Below are 19,249 nucleotides of genomic sequence, written 5' to 3' on the forward strand. Positions count from 1 at the left end.
CACAAGGGGGGGTTCACTAAGGGGACATAGGCTAGGCAGCAAGAATCTCCAGAGAAGTTTGGGAAATGTTGCTATCGATTAAGATGGTGCTTCTGCTATGAAAGAGCATCATGTAATCCTCTGCAGAATGGATAAATGGGAATCCTATTGAGCATGTGGCCCACCCTGATTGGGTGAAATGCATAGGTGGGTGGAGCTAGGTCTTGTTGATCCCCACTGACTGAAGTCAGGTGTTAAGGAAGGAAGCAGGTAGATCACGGACAAGATGAGCAGCTTACCAGCACCCTGCTTAAAGAGACTCTGTAACAAAAATGTCATCCTTTTTTCTACTATCCTACAAGTTCCTAAACCTATTTACCTAATGTGTTCTGGCTTACTGCAGCACTTTCTACTATCACCATCTCTGTAATAGATCAACGTATCTTTTCCCTGTCGGATTTGTCGCCCTGGGTCTGGAAGGCTGCCAACGTTTCAGTGTTGTTGATCTGTTATGCACGCCCCGCCTCCCCCCCCCCCCTTCCAGACCCCTTTATGCACACTCCCGTGTGTGTGTGTTATTTACATTAGGCAGCCTCTCTGCTCTCTGATATCAGTGTGAGCTGCCTCTGAGGCTGACCAGGGAGAGAGCTGCATATAGAGTGACAGGCTGGTTGTTTCTTCTGAGCCTGCAGACTCGAGCAGGCTTTTTAAAGCTTATAAAAACAAACTGTAACCAGGATAAATCGTCCTCTGTGAGTCTGTGAAATGTGACATGCTGAGCAATCCCAGTAACAGGCAGAGTGCTGGAGTCTGCAGGCTCTCAAGAAACAAATAGCCTGTCACACTTCAGTGGATTAGAGCTGCAGGGGAAAAGAAGCTCTGCTGACGTACTTCCGGTTTTGGCGGCCATTTCTTTTGTTTATAAACAAAGTTTATAAAACTGTTTTTAATTATGCTTGATGTAGCGGGGAGCGGCAAAATTATGACAGAGGGTAATAGATGTCCCCGAACACATAGGTTTTTTTTTATTTTTTTATGCTACATTTTTTAAATACAGATTCTCTTTAAAGGACAACTGAAGTGAGAGGGATATGGAGGCTACCATATTGATTTCCGTTTAAGCAATATCAGTTGCCTGGCTGTCCTGCTGATCCTCTGCCTCTTATACTTTTAGCCAAAAACCCTGAACAAGCATGCAGCAGGTCAGGTGTTTCTGACACAATTGTCAGATCTGACAAGATTAGCTGCATGCTTGTTTTTTGTTGTTATTCAGCCACTACTGCAGACCAGCATGGCTGCCAGGCAACTGGTATTGTTTAACAGGAAATAAATATGGCAGCCTCCATATTTTTCTCATTTCAGTTGTCCTTTAATGCTCCAAACCAAGTGAGGAGCAGGAGCATGTGATGCCGAACAAACACGTGGGAGCTATCAGACGCCACAGCCCCGTCTGCATTAACTAAGCTCAGCCCCAGAGACATATGGTTTTCATATGCATGATGTGTAGAACCGGCAATATCTTTCTGCTCTCTTTAAAGGATACCTGTGGTAAGAGGTATCTGGAGGCTGCCATATTTCCTTTTAAACAAAACCACTTGCCTGGCAGTCCTCCTGACCCTGTGTCTCTAATACTTTTACCCATAAACGCTGAACAGGCATGCGGCAGATCAGGTACTCTGACTCAGGTTTTACTGGATTAGCTATATGCTTGTTCCAGTGTTTTGATTAAGGCCCCGTTCACACTGCACGCGTTTCCATATGCGTTTTGGAAACGCGTGCAGGTGGCCGACACGCACGACATCAGACATTGCATAGAGTGCAATGTCTGATGTTCACACTGCATGCGTTCCGGACCTGTGCGGTCCGGGAACGCATGCTGCACGCATTTTTTGTAAAAACGCATGGCTGTCCCATTCACTTTTCAGTGATGGGATCAGCCACGCAACGCATACGAACGCGGATGGCGTGCGTTCGTACGCGTTGCGGTCCGCATGCGTTGCGGTCTGCGTTCTGCAGTCTGAACGGGGCCTTAGACACTACTTATGCCAGAAGATTATTATTATTATTTTTTTATTTATATAGCGCCAACATATTCCGCAGCGCTTTACAAAGCACAATAAGACGACAAGGGGAACATAGATATACTAACAAATTGTAAAACAGAGTTCCAAGCAGCACAAATATTGTGACAAAAACAGTAAACATTAGGAGAAGATCACCAGCGCTGCCAGGCAACTGGTTTTGTTTTAAAAGAAAAAAAATATGGCAGCCTATACATACCTCTCACCTCGGGTATCCTTTAAAGTGGCCAGCTACTTGCCGTTGACATCTATGTGCTTTTGAAGCCAACGACAGCCATTTATTAAGACTCACCCTAAGCTTGCTTTACTAACATTGCATGGAAACGCTTGCAAAACCTATAGACCTATTTAAGCTATAGGATTAGTTGCTATGCACTTCAAGAGGACTATTTTGGTATTATAGCTTGTGGTATATGGACGTGTATGCTTGGTGGGCGTGAGAGGACTGGTATGTATGCGTGCAGGAGGTCGACCCCTGAAACGTCCAAAAAGTTTTTAATGTGTTTTTGTATTGGTATATATGAGCAATTAAGGTTTTTTTTTTAGTACAAATAAAGGTTATTTCTATATTTAAATTAATTCCCTGAGTGGCTGGCGCCTGGTCTTTTACTCTATGTTGGTTAGTATCTTTTTTTTTTTTTCCTCTGGTTTTTGTCCTCTAAATCTTATACAGTAATTTGTATGCCAGGGATAGCGACAAGCAGAATATCGGTAAATTACCAATATTCTACTATGAATCACAGGGTAATTTTTGATAGTAGAAATAACTGCAATTTTTACCAACATTTAACTATAACCTAACCTTATCATACAAGCCCTCCCGTTACTGATGCCTAACTCTAACTGACCACCCTGCTGATGCCTAACTGACCCACCCACTCCTGAGCCCCAATAGTGACTTATAATTACAACTAAACCTAACCCTATAAACACACTAACTCTCTCTACCGATTACTAAAAGTTACCTACCACCCACCAGCCGATATAACCGCTAAAAACTCCCTCCCTTATGCAAAATAGAGAGTGCAGGCAGCCTAATCCTGATATTTATTGAGGGCTGTCTGCACACAGATTACCCCATGGGCACCACAATAGCCACAATTAACATTGGGGTTGATGCAAAGCCCATTTCATCATGGCGCCACTGGCACCCAAATTACCTGCTTGCCTCCAGCTATGAAGGTCCCAGGGATACGACGGGGAGGAAAATCATTAACATATATAGGTCAGTGACAACCTGATAGAAATTATACTACAGTATTTCATATTTTATCTTGTCTAAAAATATTGAACTTTATTTCAGCACATATAGATTTGACCAACTGAATATACTGTATTGGGATAATTTTGGGATAATTTTTAAGTCCCATGAAATGGGTATCTGTTCAGTAATTTTTATGTGAATTAAGTGATGCATTTACAGTATGTGTATGTAAAACATAAGACAGAATCTACTACAAAGACAGCTTGAACTCTATCTGACTTATTTGAGCCTTGTCTTAGGAGGGCATTCTCCATATAAGGAACTCACTAGAGGACACCTGACATTAACAATAAGTGTACAGTCTTTCATATTATGATAAATATTTAGGCAAAGCTAAATTGTTTGCATGAGTTATCAGTCCTTCCTTCTTAAAGGATCACCATCGCGAAAAATTTAAAAATACATGCAAACACGTACAAATAAAAGGTATGTTTCTTTCAGAATAAAGTGAGCTATGGATTACTTTTCTCCTATGTTGCTATCACTTACAGTAGTTACTAGAAATCTGATGGAACTGACAAGTCTATATCTTCATGGGAGATTCTCAGTATTTCACGCATTCCTTACAAAAGCAATCCCTGCAAAGGATCTCTACAAAGACGCAGGCCGCCTCCACCCCACCGGTTTGCACACTATTCTGGCAGTTGGACTGAGGAACTGCCATTCACTAAATGCTTTTGAAAATAAAACCCTGAAAATCCCCCATGAGGAGATGGATTAGTCCAAACCTGCCAATTCTGTCAGATTTCTACTACCTATTGTAATTGACAGCAACATAGGAGAAAAAGTATTTTATGCACTTTTTTTTTTTTTTTTTACATTTACTTTTTATTAATGTGTTTTCATGTATTTTCAATTTTACATTTTTCTTGCAATAATGGTCCTTCAAAGGAATATTTAAGTGAAAAAAATGATTTTAACTTACCTGGGGCTTCCTGCAGCCCCCTGGCAGTCCTCCTGTGCCCAGGACGTCGTCCTGATCCCCTCCAGCCAGCAGAGGTGACCCCCACAAAGCTGGCCTGTCACCGCGAGTTAATGGCTGCTGCACATACGTGGCCCGAGCCGCATGCTCCCTGATCGCGCTTTCGCTGCTGGGAGAGCCCTGAGCATGCTCAGTAGCGATTTTACACATACTGCTCGAGGGGCACGCATGCACAGTAGCCGGCAACTCGCGGCGATGGGCCAGCTTTGCGGGGGTTGCCACTGCTAGCTGGAGGGGATCAGGAGGACGTCCTGGGCACAGGAGGACTCCAGCGGGCTGCAGGAAGCCCCAGGTAAGTTAAAAAAAATATTTTCACTTAAATATTCCTTTAAAGCCCCCCAAAAAACATACTGCCAGGTTAACTGTCTTCCACTCAAAATCGGCTCTAGACTGTGGTAGGGATTTTATGCTGTGAGACTCGCTGAGGGGATAGATAGTGACATGGATTGTTCAACATACTCTCTAAAGGGCTGCTGAAAATGTCAATGCTATATCATTTTATAAAACGGTCACATTCTGTGATGCCTGGTGTAATATGAATTTGGCTTTATGTTACAGGAGGACACCATGTATGTGCTAGTCACCGTGCTGGTGGCACTATTTTTTACCCTTTTTCTAAAGTGGTTCAAAAGCAGACGTATATGTCTTGATGCAAAAAGGTTGGATGGCAAAACTGTCCTCATTACCGGTGAGTTTGTTTTGGATATGCAAGCTTTCCTAAGCATACATAAGGCTGAGCCATATTGTGGCTACATATGGTGAATAGACTGTGCTTCAGGGTGTGCAGAGTATTATATGCAATTGCTTGTTAGAGATTGCTTTCTAATCCTAATAGTTCCCAGTTATCTGTGGTGCTGTAGGTATGAGGTTTGCTCAGCGGGTAGTTACAATAGACAAAAATAGCCTCATTTATACTAGTGCCTGAGGGAAGTGTTGTGTCATGCAGTCAGTGTTTCTTATCACAGTCAAATTGTCCCCTTCACCTTCCTCTATCAGAATGGGAGAAAAGACACTGGTTTCTGTGACGTATAGAAGCTATATGGGTCAGTCTTTCTCTCAGAAACTTTGATAGAGCAAGCCTAATTATTCTCTATGCTAGTTTGAACTCTAACCACAAAACTATATGGTGTGTTTTGAAGATTATTCCTTCAACTAGCTAGTACATTGACTTAAAGCTGACTTGAACAGAGAAAGGAACTGCCTACATTAGCTTATAACTTACTTACTACTTCATTCTGGTTTCTTTTTTGCAGTAAAAACAAAGGCCTAGATTCATAAAGCATTACCGCATGTGGTAATGCTGAATACAGCTGAGCTGACTTTACTGAGCACTTAGCAAAGTGTAAATTCATAAAAGCAGTCACCGCATGAAAAGCTGTTATCGAGCAGTGATGTAAATTACCAACTTGTGCGGGAAATGCCTCCACACATGTCAGTAAATGTTAGTAAATTTCTATTCATAAAAGTTATAACATGCGATAACAAGCCGAAAAATTACCGGCTGCTCTGTGCTGGCGATAGGAGAGTGATAGGAGAGTGGTAACAATGTGAAAGCCAGAAGCAGAGGGGACAAGCGGTGACTGACTGGAACAGAGCCAATAAAAACAGCTCCTGCCTGCTTCAGGTCCTGCTGAGGGATTCTGTTAGGAAGCGCAGGCTTTGAGGGTGGAACAAAAGTTTCTACCACCCAGATAGTGAGCAGAGAGAAAGGTACAAATAAAGTTTCCCTTGCAGCCCTTCGGCAGTGTTTAACCTCTTCCATTCCTTTTAGATGCTTTCCCTATACTAGCTACTTATCTTCAAAGCAGGGCATGTGTAACGTCTCCCAGAAGTTCATTTAAGCTGTGGCAATTAAATAAAATGTTAAAGAGAACCCGAGGTGTGTTTAAAGAATGTTATCTGCATACAGAGGCTGGATCTGCCTATACAGCCCAGCCTCTGTTGCTATCCCAAACCCCACTAAGGTCCCCCTGCACTCTGCAATCCCTCATAAATCACAGCCACGCTGTGAGGAAGTGTTTACATCTGTAGTGTCAGTCTCAGCTGCTCCCCCGCCTCCTGCATAGCTCCAGTCCCTGCCCCCATCCCTTCCCTCCAATCAGCAGGAAGGGAAGGGATGCAGGCGGGGACCGGAGTTCTGCAGGAGGCGGGGAGAGCAGCAGACTGACACTATAGAGATAAACACAGCCAGCTCTGACAAGCTGTTTGTCAGCAGCGTGGCTGTGATTTATGAGGGATTGCAGAGTGCAGGGGGACCTTAGTGAGGTTTGGGATAGCAACAGATGCTGGGCTGTATAGGCAGATCCAGCCTCTGTATGCAGATAAGATTCTTCAAACCCACCTCGGGTTCTCTTTAAGAGAGACTAATAGACAGATTCAGAGCCAAGCAGAGGCAGTATAACAAATCGCATAGCACAGCATGCACATCTAAAGGGATGTCGGGATGCATTGTAATGCCCTCACTGCACAGAGATTTGTCTATTGAAGCGGTAAATTACCAAACTTCAACCACACCTGAACGTTTTTATGAATCAGCATACCAAAGTCTAAAATACCGAATGCGGTGATTTAATGAACATTTTACATTTACCTCACATAGCTCTATGAATCGAGGCCAACGTTTATAAAAAGACTGAATACACAACTCCAGATTAGCATTACTAAAGTATAATATGTACAATTTATTTTGGCCACTTCCTGATTAAAAAAAGATGCGCAGGGCAGGATAAGTCCCTTTCTACAAATGGTTTATTAAAATGGACCTCTGTCTGACTTCTATTTCAGATAACACTGTATAAATGTAAGAATGCCGTGAAGTTTTCCTGTTGTGTACAGTGCTGACTTCCACTGTAACATGCCAGGCTTCATGCAGGCAAAAAAAATCACAAACGCATACACCAGCTATGGTAAAGAAGAATCAGTGGAATCATACTATATGTAACGATTGGTGTAGCACACAGATGTCTGATTATTTGTGATCTGCAGAATCACCAATAATACAGACGTTATACCTAATTATGTGGTGATCTGCAGTATCACCAATAATATAAGTATAGCAAAAGACCAACAAGATATGTAGTGCTTGGTGCAACAATAACAGACTGAGTAGCAAAACCTCACCAGAGGAGCTGGTGGGTATTGAGTATAATAAGTGATAGTTAGCAAATCCCCACCAGAGGAGCTGGTGGGTATGATTAGAACACAGTAACTGATTAGTTAGACTTTACCTCACCAGAGGAGCTGGCGAGAACTAACCATACACAATAACTGATAATTTGGCTTCACCTCACCAGAGGAGCTGGTGAGTATTATCAGTACACAATAACTGACAGTTTTGGCTTTACCTCACCAGAGGAGCTGGTGGGTTCTGTCAGGAAGAACACCTCACCAGTGACAAGGGCTCACTGGTGAGTAGAGAAGTCAGACAGGCAAAGGTCAGCAAGGAGCGAGCAGGCACAGTACAGAATCGACAGGGAAGAGAATGGTAAGGTATCAGGCAGGGTTCAGTAACAGAGTCAGATAGGCAAAAGTACAGAAACGGTAATCAAGGAGCAGAATCAGACAGTAGCAAGAGTCATACACAATATATCAATATACAGTATAATAATATCCTAGTCTTGTGTGAAATCCCTGGTTTCCTCCCAGATCAAAGCACACCGGATACTATCAAAGGTCTGAGCGCTAGCACATAAGTATTCGCAACAGCAGACAAGTTGCGAGTGAGCAGCGAAGGCTTTTGAAGCAGAGGAGACCCCACGGCCGCGCCCACTCCAATCAGCCAATCCGGAACGCCGTGAGTCATCTTTGATGTCAGCCGACCAGCTGGTCAGCTGACGCGCCTCCTCCCCGCATAAAGTCCTGTCTCTGCCCGCGCGATACAGCAGTTCTATGTGCCAATGACAGACCCGTCCTCGGTGAACTAGACGCCAGATGCACGGGTGAAATTCCCGAGTATACAGGCGAGGCGGCTGTGGAAACACCCTGCGTGTCCGCAGCCGCCCTGACAGCGGGTGTTGCACTATAGTAAGCATATCTGTTCCTGCGAGATGCAGATAATGTTAAGTTTCTGAGAAGTGTACCTTAAAGCTGACCTACACTGTATTATATAAAAATCACTTGTTAAATAGACCCAGCTAAGAGAAACCTGACTTCAGGCTCTATCAGAGTCATTTTGCGACAAACATACAAATAACTGCAACTACCAATGAATGCCTTATAAGAACAACACTCAAAGTTGTCATAACCTTGAAAAAGCTGGTGAAAGCGGTGGGCTCGGACTTGCAGTGCATACCCTAAAGCTCCACCCCCGGGTGTGGTCACTTCAAACCATATAGAGGATGTTGGCTATCGCAACGGTACACTTTTGTTTTAAATAAGATCTACGACCATTCAAATCCACCTGGCAGATCATTAGACCGATATTTACGTCTATAGCATTGCTTTTATATCTATCATGAGAAACTGATGACTCTCTTTTTCTTGAAAGAAACTCAGAATTTGCACATAACATCAGTCTATATATATTTGGAACTGCCATTTTCACACCTGATACACTTTGCATTTTTTATGTCATTATTTGAAACAAATATAAGGTTAGGCTAAGTATGAAAAATAGAGGCTCCTGTGTTACTAGACTACCGCCATCATCCAGACTCTTTTTGGGATCCAGTCTCCAATGTTGATATTCAGCCTCATTACCATAATGCAGTGACAGAATGTAGAGACAAGTGAATGGGCAGCAGCCAAAGTAATGCATGCTTCATTCCCTGCATTACAGTGCCTGCTGGCAAAGGGGATTCACTGTTGCATAATCTGCAGTGATTCTAAAGCCCCATCTACACGATACAATTCTTTGTGCGACTTGATTACGATTCTATTTACAATCCGATTAAATCCGACATGTCCTATCGAGATTCGATTCAATTTGCCGTTGCAAAACAATGGCAAATCGAATTGAAACTAATCAAATCGAATAATTGAAACTTATATAAACCTCTGTGATCCACACTAAGGGAAGAAGCTAGACTCAATCCCAATACTCCGCTGTTTTTAAAATGAGTGCATCAATACAACACCCACTGGACCTTTTCTATATTGATGTACCTGAACAGCCAAATATAGTTTGTGCACCTTTTACTTCACATAGGTGGGGATTATAACGAGCTTCAAGATACGTTTACATGTTCACTCACAACATTGACTACTTGTGAAATACCGGTAAATTAACCGTCCATTTCAAGAAACTGGAAGACAAATTTTAATCTTTTTCTGTCTGTCACTGTCTGTAAATGCTAAGCTATTATATTTTTAGCTATTTTGGATCATGCTGTTAATGAATGATAGGTTTCTGCCCAAAGGGAAAGGTTTAATAATAATAATTATTATTTAATGTGCCAGTGGTAATATGTGTTTTTCCTATTAGACTTCATGAAGTGTTTGAATTAGATCTCAGTCTTGCCAAGACTGTGCGCTGCTTCTCCTTTTTATTAAGAAAGTATTAATTTGACTTTAATCCACTTAGAGAGAATGAACATAAATTATCAGTTTATTATGAGTGACCCGGCATTTTTTATCTTTATATGGAGAAATGTTCATGTCTCGTTAAGCGTTCTCACTTGATGCCACGAATGGCTTGGCAAGTGCTACTAGCAGTGTATATTTACAGAAGGCCATGCTGTGCTTTGGCTAACACATCTCCCAGCAATGCCAGATGACCAACTTTTATCCAAGAGGTGCGGTTGTCCAGCCGAATGTTCAGATGCCTGTAAATGAATTACTACTGACGGAGTCATAAGAAGCTACGTTTTCAGAAGGAAGCTTTCACTGTGCCACCTGTTCTCTGTGTGACTCCTGGCATTCCTTCAAGGCTGTGTCAATCCTGTCCACCCCACAGAGGAAGTGGCATCTCCTGGCCTTGCTTCTCCACGGGCTGCTAGTTCATTAAGTGTGTGTTGGGTTTTCATTACTTTTGTGATGGCACTGTAGGAAGCTTTTTAAGTTTTTTTTTTTTTCATTTGTTCTTTAGTTGGAATTTAAAGAAGAGCAGAATAGAGTAGTTGTGCAGTGCTAAGTGAAATTTCTTTGTTTTGTCTCCATCAGAAGAATATGTACAGTACTTAGCAAAAGATTCAGGAAGTGAATTACAAAACCGCTCTGGAAAAGCGCTTAGAAAAGCTCTTTTACCAGAAACACAGCGCCCAGTGGAGCGCCGGGGGAGGGGGGGGCATGGAAGCGCACAAAAAACGCAAAACGTTTACGCTTGCATTTTAGATTTTAGGTTTGAATGAGGCCTTAAGGAGAAAAGCAGACTGCTTAGTCCATAGCAGGATCAGAACTCCACGTAGACGTCATGTTACATGCCAGTTCATGTACCCTTTCTGGGTCCCATTACATATGTCCATCACATTTGCATTATTTTGTGAAATATTCTGTTCAATTAAACGAAAAGGTTTTTTTGTTTTTTTTTATATGAATAAATGTTGATGGGTTCCAATTACTTTTGTTAATTTCAAGTTTTTCTTCTAGCAAGGAACCAACATATTTGCCCACATATGTAAAATAAAGATTTTCCTGCTCAAGAAATTGATCTTTCTAGTGATATCAAATAAGCTGGCTAGCAGATATTTTTAGATGCATCACCAAGCAAAATATTTACACTACTCTTGTAGTGAACTCAACAGTGAAACTGATGGTTCCACTTTGCTTCCAAATGAGTAATTCAGATGAAACTTTGCTTGGACTATATCGCTAGTCAACCCCCCTCTAATGATTGCTCTCCGGCCCCACATCGTTTTATGATCTGGCAAGGGCACAATTGGGTTTCCTTACTGGACTCCTCCTGACCCTGTCCACTTGTTTGGTGCTGAACAACATCAGTGGGTGGGAGTATTTGGGTGTCACAAATCGACTATGTTGAATTCACGCACTAACATTTAGTCTTTGGTCAAAATCACTAGAAAAACATGTTGACAAAGGACAACCTTTATTACAAGGTTCAGTTTTTTTTTTTTTTTTGTTTTGTGTGTGTTTTTTTTTTTATTATTATTGCGCACACACATTTAAAATAACACCTATAATGACTCATATCAGAATGTAGTAAATTATTCAAGATACCTATTTTTACATTTTATAATCCTGGTTTCAGTATCAGACATGCTTATTATAACTATATATTGCCTTTTCAATGATGTTGCACAGCCTTCTGTCCCAGAGTACTTTAGGACATTAACTGATGTTACCAGTCACTACACAGGGAAAAAAACTAGTGACGCCTCTAATACAGATAAGTGCCTAGTCTATAGTGGAGCGGGGGGCGTCTCATGTAGGGTTTCAGCACCAATGAGATCACGGCTAGGCCGAGAATTGCATGTATCCTCTCTCCCTGTGTTGCAGTAACGTTAGCACCCCCCCCCCCCAACACACACACACACACACACACACACACACACACACACACACACACACACACACACACACACACACACACACACACACACACACACACACACACACACACACACACACACACACACACACACACACACACACACACACACACACACACACACACACACACACACACACACACACACACACACACACACACACACACACACTCCCCTCACAGCATAACTGGGCACAAGCAGCACTCCCCACTAGTGATCTGAGAAGCAGAAAGTACAGTGCTGCAGTGAAAACAGGCTGGTATTGGAGAGGGGGTGTAATGTCAGATATTGCAGCCCGGAAGCAGCCTTCCTCACTGAGTATGGCGCATGCTCAGTGGGAAGTTAGACATTATTTAGCTGAAATATCTCCGCTTCCGCACCACCTACACTCACGAAATTCTCAGGGGAGGGAGGGGACCCCCAGATCTAGCTCTGTGACGAATTGCAGGCCCCTAGCCCCGCTAGTTCCCGAGATAGGTTTGCTGCAATCAGTGTCGGGAACCAGCGGGGCTCGGGGGCTGCAATTCGGCACAGTGCTAGATCTGGGGGTCCCCTTCCTCCCCTGAAAATTTTGGGGGTGTACCTGGTCCGGAAGCGGCGATATTTATGACGTTTTACCGTGGCTGCACAATTGAATGGGACGCAGGCTCCTACTGCGCATGCGGGGCTGCAAAATATGAGAGGCTGCAATAGCTGACACGACAGGGGCACTACTATTACGGATACACATGGAGAATAGATGTGATGTCAGTGTCAGCCCAGCTCTGATTTCATTGGTTCTGAAACTCCAATCATTTAGCAGTGATAGAGGCATAACAACAATAATAACTTTGCTTTCAGCAAGTAAACTTGAAGAATCAGTTATAAGGTGGCCACACACCATACAATTTTTTAAATATCTGTTCAATTTAAGAATTGCAATCAATTTTTCTCTCATCATACTCCAGGACAGCTCACCTGAGATTACCATTGAGTCCCTCCCCTATGGAAACAAATGCAAATTAAATCAATCAATCGATCCGCCCTTGGTCTCACCCTATATAGCCAGTCCCCTCCTTCCCATCATCAGTTCTTCATTTGTTTCCACTCACCCATGGACTAGTGCAGTGTTTTATTGTTTTGGACACCGTAGGGGAGCGTGCTATAGCACCTATGGTGGAGATAGGGCTTTTTTTTCCCCATGAGAGAGCAGTCTATGCTTGTGTGGGCAGGACGGATGGAGGTGTTGGAACGCATGGGGAGGCAGAAAAACACTACCTGTCGGCGCTGAAAGCTCTGGAGGAGAGCCGGGGGTGTCCTCTCTCATGGCCGCCTGTTCAAAAGTTTAGGTGCGGCGTCTTCCTGGCCGAGGCTGGAGGTCACGTGGGCGCGTTCCGTAATCCGGAAGGAAAGCGGAATGAGACGCGTGGAAGCTCCGCCCACCGCAGTACGAGTGGTGGTTCAGCCGGAAGGTTTTCTTTGACCTCGGGAGGCGGGGCTGAGAGCGGAGATCAGCTTTTAAGCTGCGGGGTACACGTGGACGCTGACACGCTGTCGGTGCGGACATGGAACAAGCGGAGGCCACCACAGACAGCAGAGTACCAGCTGCGGATGAGACAACTCAGCAGACTCAGGTACAAGACAGTTCTGATCCCTGCACAGGTTACAATGAATGGTTTGGCAGGGTGGAACTGACAGAGATTGTTTGTGTTTTTTCTCTTACAGAAGCATGCAAAGTCAGCTCAGAAAACAAACAAGTGCTCTAAATGTGGAGATGTTTTACCACCTACTTGTTCTAGATCCTCATGTGACAAGTGTAGGCATAAGGGGGATTCTAGCACAGATACTAATGTGGTAATGATAGATTTAATGAGGATTGACAACCACATTTGCAGCCTTCAGAGCTGCTTTCCCTACGCAGCCACAGCCCCTGCCTCAGGTGCAGGTACAGCCCCAGGCCCTCCCCCCCACCCCAGGCAGTAGTGGTCAGCACTGATTCAGTACCAATACAGGGTCGGACACAGGCTGAGCAGCAACCACTGGTACACGGTCCGCAGCAACCGTCACAGGTGTTGCCTACGGTTTTTGGGCTAGTTGAGCCTGACTCTCCCAATGAATCTTTTGAGGAGGGTTCGGGGGAATCGTTTGAGGATGGGGAGGCTAGAGATTCAGAGGGCCAGACAGCCTCCACATCTAAAATGGCCAGGTATCTGTTTAGTGTGGAGAATACAGCAGAGCTTTTAAAGGCTGTATACGAGTCCGAGAATATCCAGGACTCTACTCCAGCCACATCGGTTCAGGATGATATTTACAGAGGACTGGAGGAAACTGGTACCAGAACGTTTCCGGTGCACAAATCTATTAAAAGTGTGATATCAGCTCAGTGGAAACAGCCTGAAAAAAGATTATTCATACCAAAGTCATTTAAGAGAAGGTTTCCCTTTAAGCAGGAGGTCCTCAGATAAAGCCAAAAAGTTCCCAGACAAAAGGAAAAGAGGTACAAATAGGTCCTTTCAGGGGAAACGTTATTTTCCCAGACGAGATGGAGGCAGACAGAGCTTGCAGCAACCACAGCACCAAAGAACAAGGAGATGGACTTATAATGCAGGCAGGGGAAAGTCTACCTTCTTGTTCAATAAGCCACAGCCAGCCTCTGCAAAGCCTGACAAATGACGGAGACTTACAGGTGGGGGGAAGGCTTCTTTATTTTTTTCAAGCCTGGCAGAAGATAACAGGGAACAGTTTTATTTTAGAGTTAATAAGGAATGGATACAAAATAGAATTCCGGGCCCAGCCCCCCAGAAATTTTGTAATTACAGGAACTCCCAGGGACCCAGAAAGGGCGGTAGCTATTCAATCCTCTGTGATAAAGTTGTTACAACAGAGGGTAATTCAGAGGGTTCCGTTCAGGAATATTGCAAGGGGTTTTATTCCCGAGTATTTGTAATTCAAAAACCGTCAGGGAAGTACAGAATGATCCTCAACTTGAAACCCCTGAACCCTTACATTCTGGAGAAAAAAATTCGGATGGAGAGCGTCGCATCGATCCGCAATTTGATTTGGCCAGAAGCGTTCATGGCCACCTTGGATTTGGAGGACGCTTACCTCCACATCCCTATCCATCCGCAATTTCAGAAGTTTCTGAGATTTGCGGTAATTATAGGGGACGCGGTATGCCATTATCAATATCGCGCCCTACCATTCGGAATATCCTCCGCTCCGAGGATATTTACGAAGGTGGTAGCGGAAGCCGTCGGTCATCTCCATCTCCAGAATGTAAGGGTCCTGCCATACCTAGACGACTTTTTAGTTCTGGCAAATACAGAACAAGCGTTAAAAGAAAGTTTACAGCTCTGCATCCAAACCCTGGAGACGCTAGGATGGATAGTCAGCAGAAAGAAGTCATGCTTACAACCCACTCAAACAGCTCTATTCCTGGGGTTAATATGGGACTCAAGACAAGAAAAAATTCTGCTACCAGAGTCAAAGGTAGACAAGTTGATGACAATGGTGAGAGACTACGAATTAGCCCCGACAGTTTCCTTATGACAGACAATGACCCTGTTAGGTCACATGACGGCAGTAATCCCGGCGGTAGAATGGGCGCAAGCTCATATGCGGGAATTACAGTCATGGCTACTACAGACATGGGACAAACAGAAGGCCTCCTTGGACAATCACTTTGTCCCCCCACAGCCAGTATTACAATCACTCCATTGGTGGTTGGATGCAGACCGGCTAGCCAGGGGTCGTCCCTGGATGCAAAGAGATCCGGTAAAAGTTTATACGGATGCCAGCGCATGGGGTTGGGGAGCCCACTGTCAGGGGCATCAGGTGCAGGGGCAGTGGTCTCCGCATCTCAGTCAGAAGTCATCAAATTTCAGAGAGCTGATGGCTGTCAAATTGGCACTACAGTCGTTTTAACCTCAGTTACACAACAGAGAAGTAACGTTGTTTTCAGACAATATGGTCACAGTTTCCTATATCAGAAAGCAGGGGGGAACCAGAGTACAGAGTCTCAGAGAGTTAACCATGGAGATCTTAGTCTGGGCAGAGGAACAGGTGACGTCACTGACGGCAACTCACATACAGGGGACCCAGAACCGTTGGGTGGATGCGCTCAGCAGGTCAACCCTGACGGAGGCAGAGTGGCAACTGAATCAGGAAGTGTTCGATCAGATAGTAGCCCAGTGGGGCAGACCAATATTGGATCTGTTTGCCACTCCACAGAACACAAAGACAACAGATTTCTGTTCCCTACATCCTTCCTCTTCAACAGACCGGTTGGACGCACTAACAGTAGAATGGCCGACAGGCCTATTGTACGCCTTTCCTCCGTTCAACCTGATCCCAAGAGCCCTCAACAAGTTGAGACACTCACGTTCAGAGGTGATATTCATAGCACCCTGGTGGCCGAGAAGGGCCTGGTTCCCGTTTTCTACAGACTCTAAGGATAAGGGGCCCTTGGGACTTAGGAGCCAGGCCAGACTTATTGATGCAGAACAGTCAGCTACATCCAGACCCGGGATTTTTCCAGCTCACAGCCTGGATCCTGAAAGGCAGACTTTGAGTGGTTTAGGATTTTCACAGAGGGTTATTAACACTCTGTTAAGATGTAGAAAAGAAAACACACGAAGAATTTATTCCAAGGTATGGAAGGTTTTTTGTTCTTGGAAGGAGAAAAACAGTGTCAGATCAAATGACACGAGGTTTATTTTAGAATTTTTACAGGATGGCGTGGACATGGGGTTGGCAGTCAGCACCCTCAGAGTCCAGGTGTCAGCATTATCAGTTTTTTTGGACAGGCAGTTGTCCACTGAGTTGCATATAAAGAACTTTCTAAAGGCGGTGGCCAGATCACAACCTATACCAGTAAAAGTGGTACCTCCCTGGAGCCTATCACTGGTTCTTGATTTCCTGATGTCAGATGTTTTTCAACCAGCAGATACAATCCCTATTAAGCTGCTAACATTAAAGGTAGCCTTCTTAGTCGCCATTACAACAGCAAGGAGAGTGGGAGACATACAGTCCTTATCGATAAAAGATCCTTATATGATAATTCACCCAGACAGAATAGTCTTCCGGCCAGACCCAACATACCTACCAAAGGTAGTCACAGGGTTCCATAGAGCTCAGGAAATTATTTTACCATCTTTTTCCACAGATCCTAAGAATGATAAGGAAAGGAGGTTGGCAAATCTAGACGTAAGACAGGCGATTATTACCTACTTACAGAGGACACGGCAGTGGAGAAGGTCCAGCCATCTGTTTGTTTTATTTTCAGGTAGCCGTAAGGGGTTACAGGCTTCAAGAAGTTCCATAGCCAGATGGATCAGGGAAGTTATAGCTTTAGCTTATAAAGAGTCAGGTAGCGATATACCCACAAACATAAGAGCACACTCTACGAGGTCCTTGGCAGCCTCCTGGGCAGAAAGATCAGGAGCAACATTAGACCAGATATGCAAGGCAGCTACATGGTCGGGACATTCGACATTTGTGAAGCACTATCGTGTGGAGTTGTTATCCAGCCAGGATCAGGCATTTGGACGCAAGGTGCTTCAGGCAGTCATCCCACCCTAAGGTAAAGAGTTCTCGCTGGTCTCAGGTGAGCTGTCCTGGAGTATGATGAGAGAAAGGCCGTCCTACTTACCGGTAGTAGTGTTTCGGCGAATACTCCAGGACAGCTGCCTTAGTACCCAGCCCTAATTTTGCGTATGTCAGAGAAATAAATAATTAAAGACAGAATGGGTTGAGCTAGATACTCTTCTATTGAACTGATGATGGGAAGGAGGGGACTGGCTATATAGGGTGAGACCAAGGGCGGATCGATTGATTGATTTAATTTGCATTTGTTTCCATAGGGGAGGGACTCAATGGTAATCTCAGGTGAGCTGTCCTGGAGTATTCGCCGAAACACTACTACCGGTAAGTAGGACGGCCTTTCTGACTGATTGTAACATTTCAAAAATATGACCAATGTACCACACACCTATGTTAAATTTTTTCCCAATTATGATAGAAATGATTGGAAACTCTGAGAAAATTGCTAGGGTATGCATATTGATAAACTGACAATCTAACACACACCATACAATCTTTAGAAAGATTGAAGAAAAATATCTGGCATTCCGGATCGATAAAAATCGAAGAAAACGGGAAATCCGATCAGATTTTTCAGTCTAATGAAAAAAAAAGTTACTGATTTTTTTTCGGGAGATACGATCGTTTTTATCGAATTGCCGTAAAATCGGATCATTTTATTGTATCGTGTGTGGCCACCTTTAGGGGTAAAAGAGGCTGTAATGGTGGGAGCAGAGCGGCTTAGGCTTAGGCTCACCTTTTAGCAGCATCAAGATAGCAGCCAACCTGATTTCTACTATATCCAAAGACAGTGTCGTGTAGGGGCCAAAAAACAAGTTTACTATACCTGAAGTTTTTATATCTGAGTTTACTATACCAGGTGTTACTCCCATAGACTTATAATGGAGATCGGCCAGGACCTAGAGAAGTAGTTTACTATACTTGTATGCTTATCAGAGCTGAGTTTACTGAAATTAAATTATACTATATTTTTTTTTCTTTTCTTTTTTTTTTTTCTTTTTTGTTTTGTGATGTATGCTGAAACAAAAAGTTCTGCTGATTTTTCTCTGTGTTTTTGAGTATGTGTTATGTTTTAAAATCCTAGGTGGGGCTGCAGGCGTTGGAAAGGAGACAGCCATTGCTCTGGCAAGACGTGGTGCCCGTGTGTGTGTCACAAGCCATGATGAACAGAAAGGGGAGGCAGCTCTCCAAGAAATTAAGAGAGAGAGTTCTAGTATGAATGTTCGATTCTGGCATCTAAACTTGGCAAACCTGCAAAGTATTCGCAACTTCTGCAGGGACTTCCTGAAGAGTGAAAAGCGGCTCGATATTCTCATCAACAATGATGGTGAGTATTCTGCTTCAAGCTATATACAGCACTGCCTATATACTGTAGCAGGGTTGTTGTTGACCGTTACTCAGTGAGCTCCGCTTAATGTCGCGTCCAAATAGTTTCAAACCTCTCCTGTGCTTCTCTCAAAAGTGATTAATCAGCTACCGTAGTTAGTTAAAATGTTTTTAAGTGGTAAGGATTTGCCATTCAAAATTAGGTCATGTCAGTTCTTAGTCTGGATTACTAAGAAGTTTGTGAAGTAGTGGCTGTGTGATTTCAGGTGCATGCAGTATTCACAGCAAGAGGTTTTTGTTGTTGTTGTTTTTTTTATAAATCGAGAACAGCATGGGTTTATTTAGGTTGTTGCTAAGGTCATGTGGCTGCAATTACACAACTGTCAGGAGGAGGTGGTGATGTAGATAAGGTGACCCCCTCAACATGGAGTAAAGGCATGGGGCAGATGTGCTGCAGATGAGTAGCGCAACAGTAACATCCTGGGAGAATAAGCAGGCTGGTCAAAAATGGGGTCTACAGTGGCCATCAGGAGTTGCATTAGTTCAGCATACTTGCCTTTCTTCAGAGTCCACCACTAAGTCTAGTCACAGG

At 43.8% G+C, this 19,249-nt stretch overlaps 1 protein-coding gene across 3 annotated transcripts in view; it reads left to right on the forward strand.

Annotated features, from left to right (window-relative positions):
• LOC137520629 (retinol dehydrogenase 12-like) overlaps positions 1–19,249 on the forward strand; it is a 62,667-nt gene that overhangs the window by 8,026 nt on the left and 35,392 nt on the right. For 2 of the 3 annotated variants that reach the window (XM_068238771.1, XM_068238782.1), the window contains exons 2-3: positions 4,865–4,994; positions 18,416–18,658. In XM_068238771.1, coding sequence (XP_068094872.1) covers positions 4,874–4,994; positions 18,416–18,658 — 364 coding nt within the window. In that variant the 5' untranslated portion in view covers positions 4,865–4,873. The remainder of the gene's footprint in view (positions 1–4,864; positions 4,995–18,415; positions 18,659–19,249) is intronic. The other variant, XM_068238791.1, reaches the window with a different exon arrangement.

This window comes from Hyperolius riggenbachi, chromosome 1, assembly GCF_040937935.1.
Source record: "Hyperolius riggenbachi isolate aHypRig1 chromosome 1, aHypRig1.pri, whole genome shotgun sequence".
Classification (NCBI taxonomy): domain Eukaryota; kingdom Metazoa; phylum Chordata; class Amphibia; order Anura; family Hyperoliidae; genus Hyperolius; species Hyperolius riggenbachi.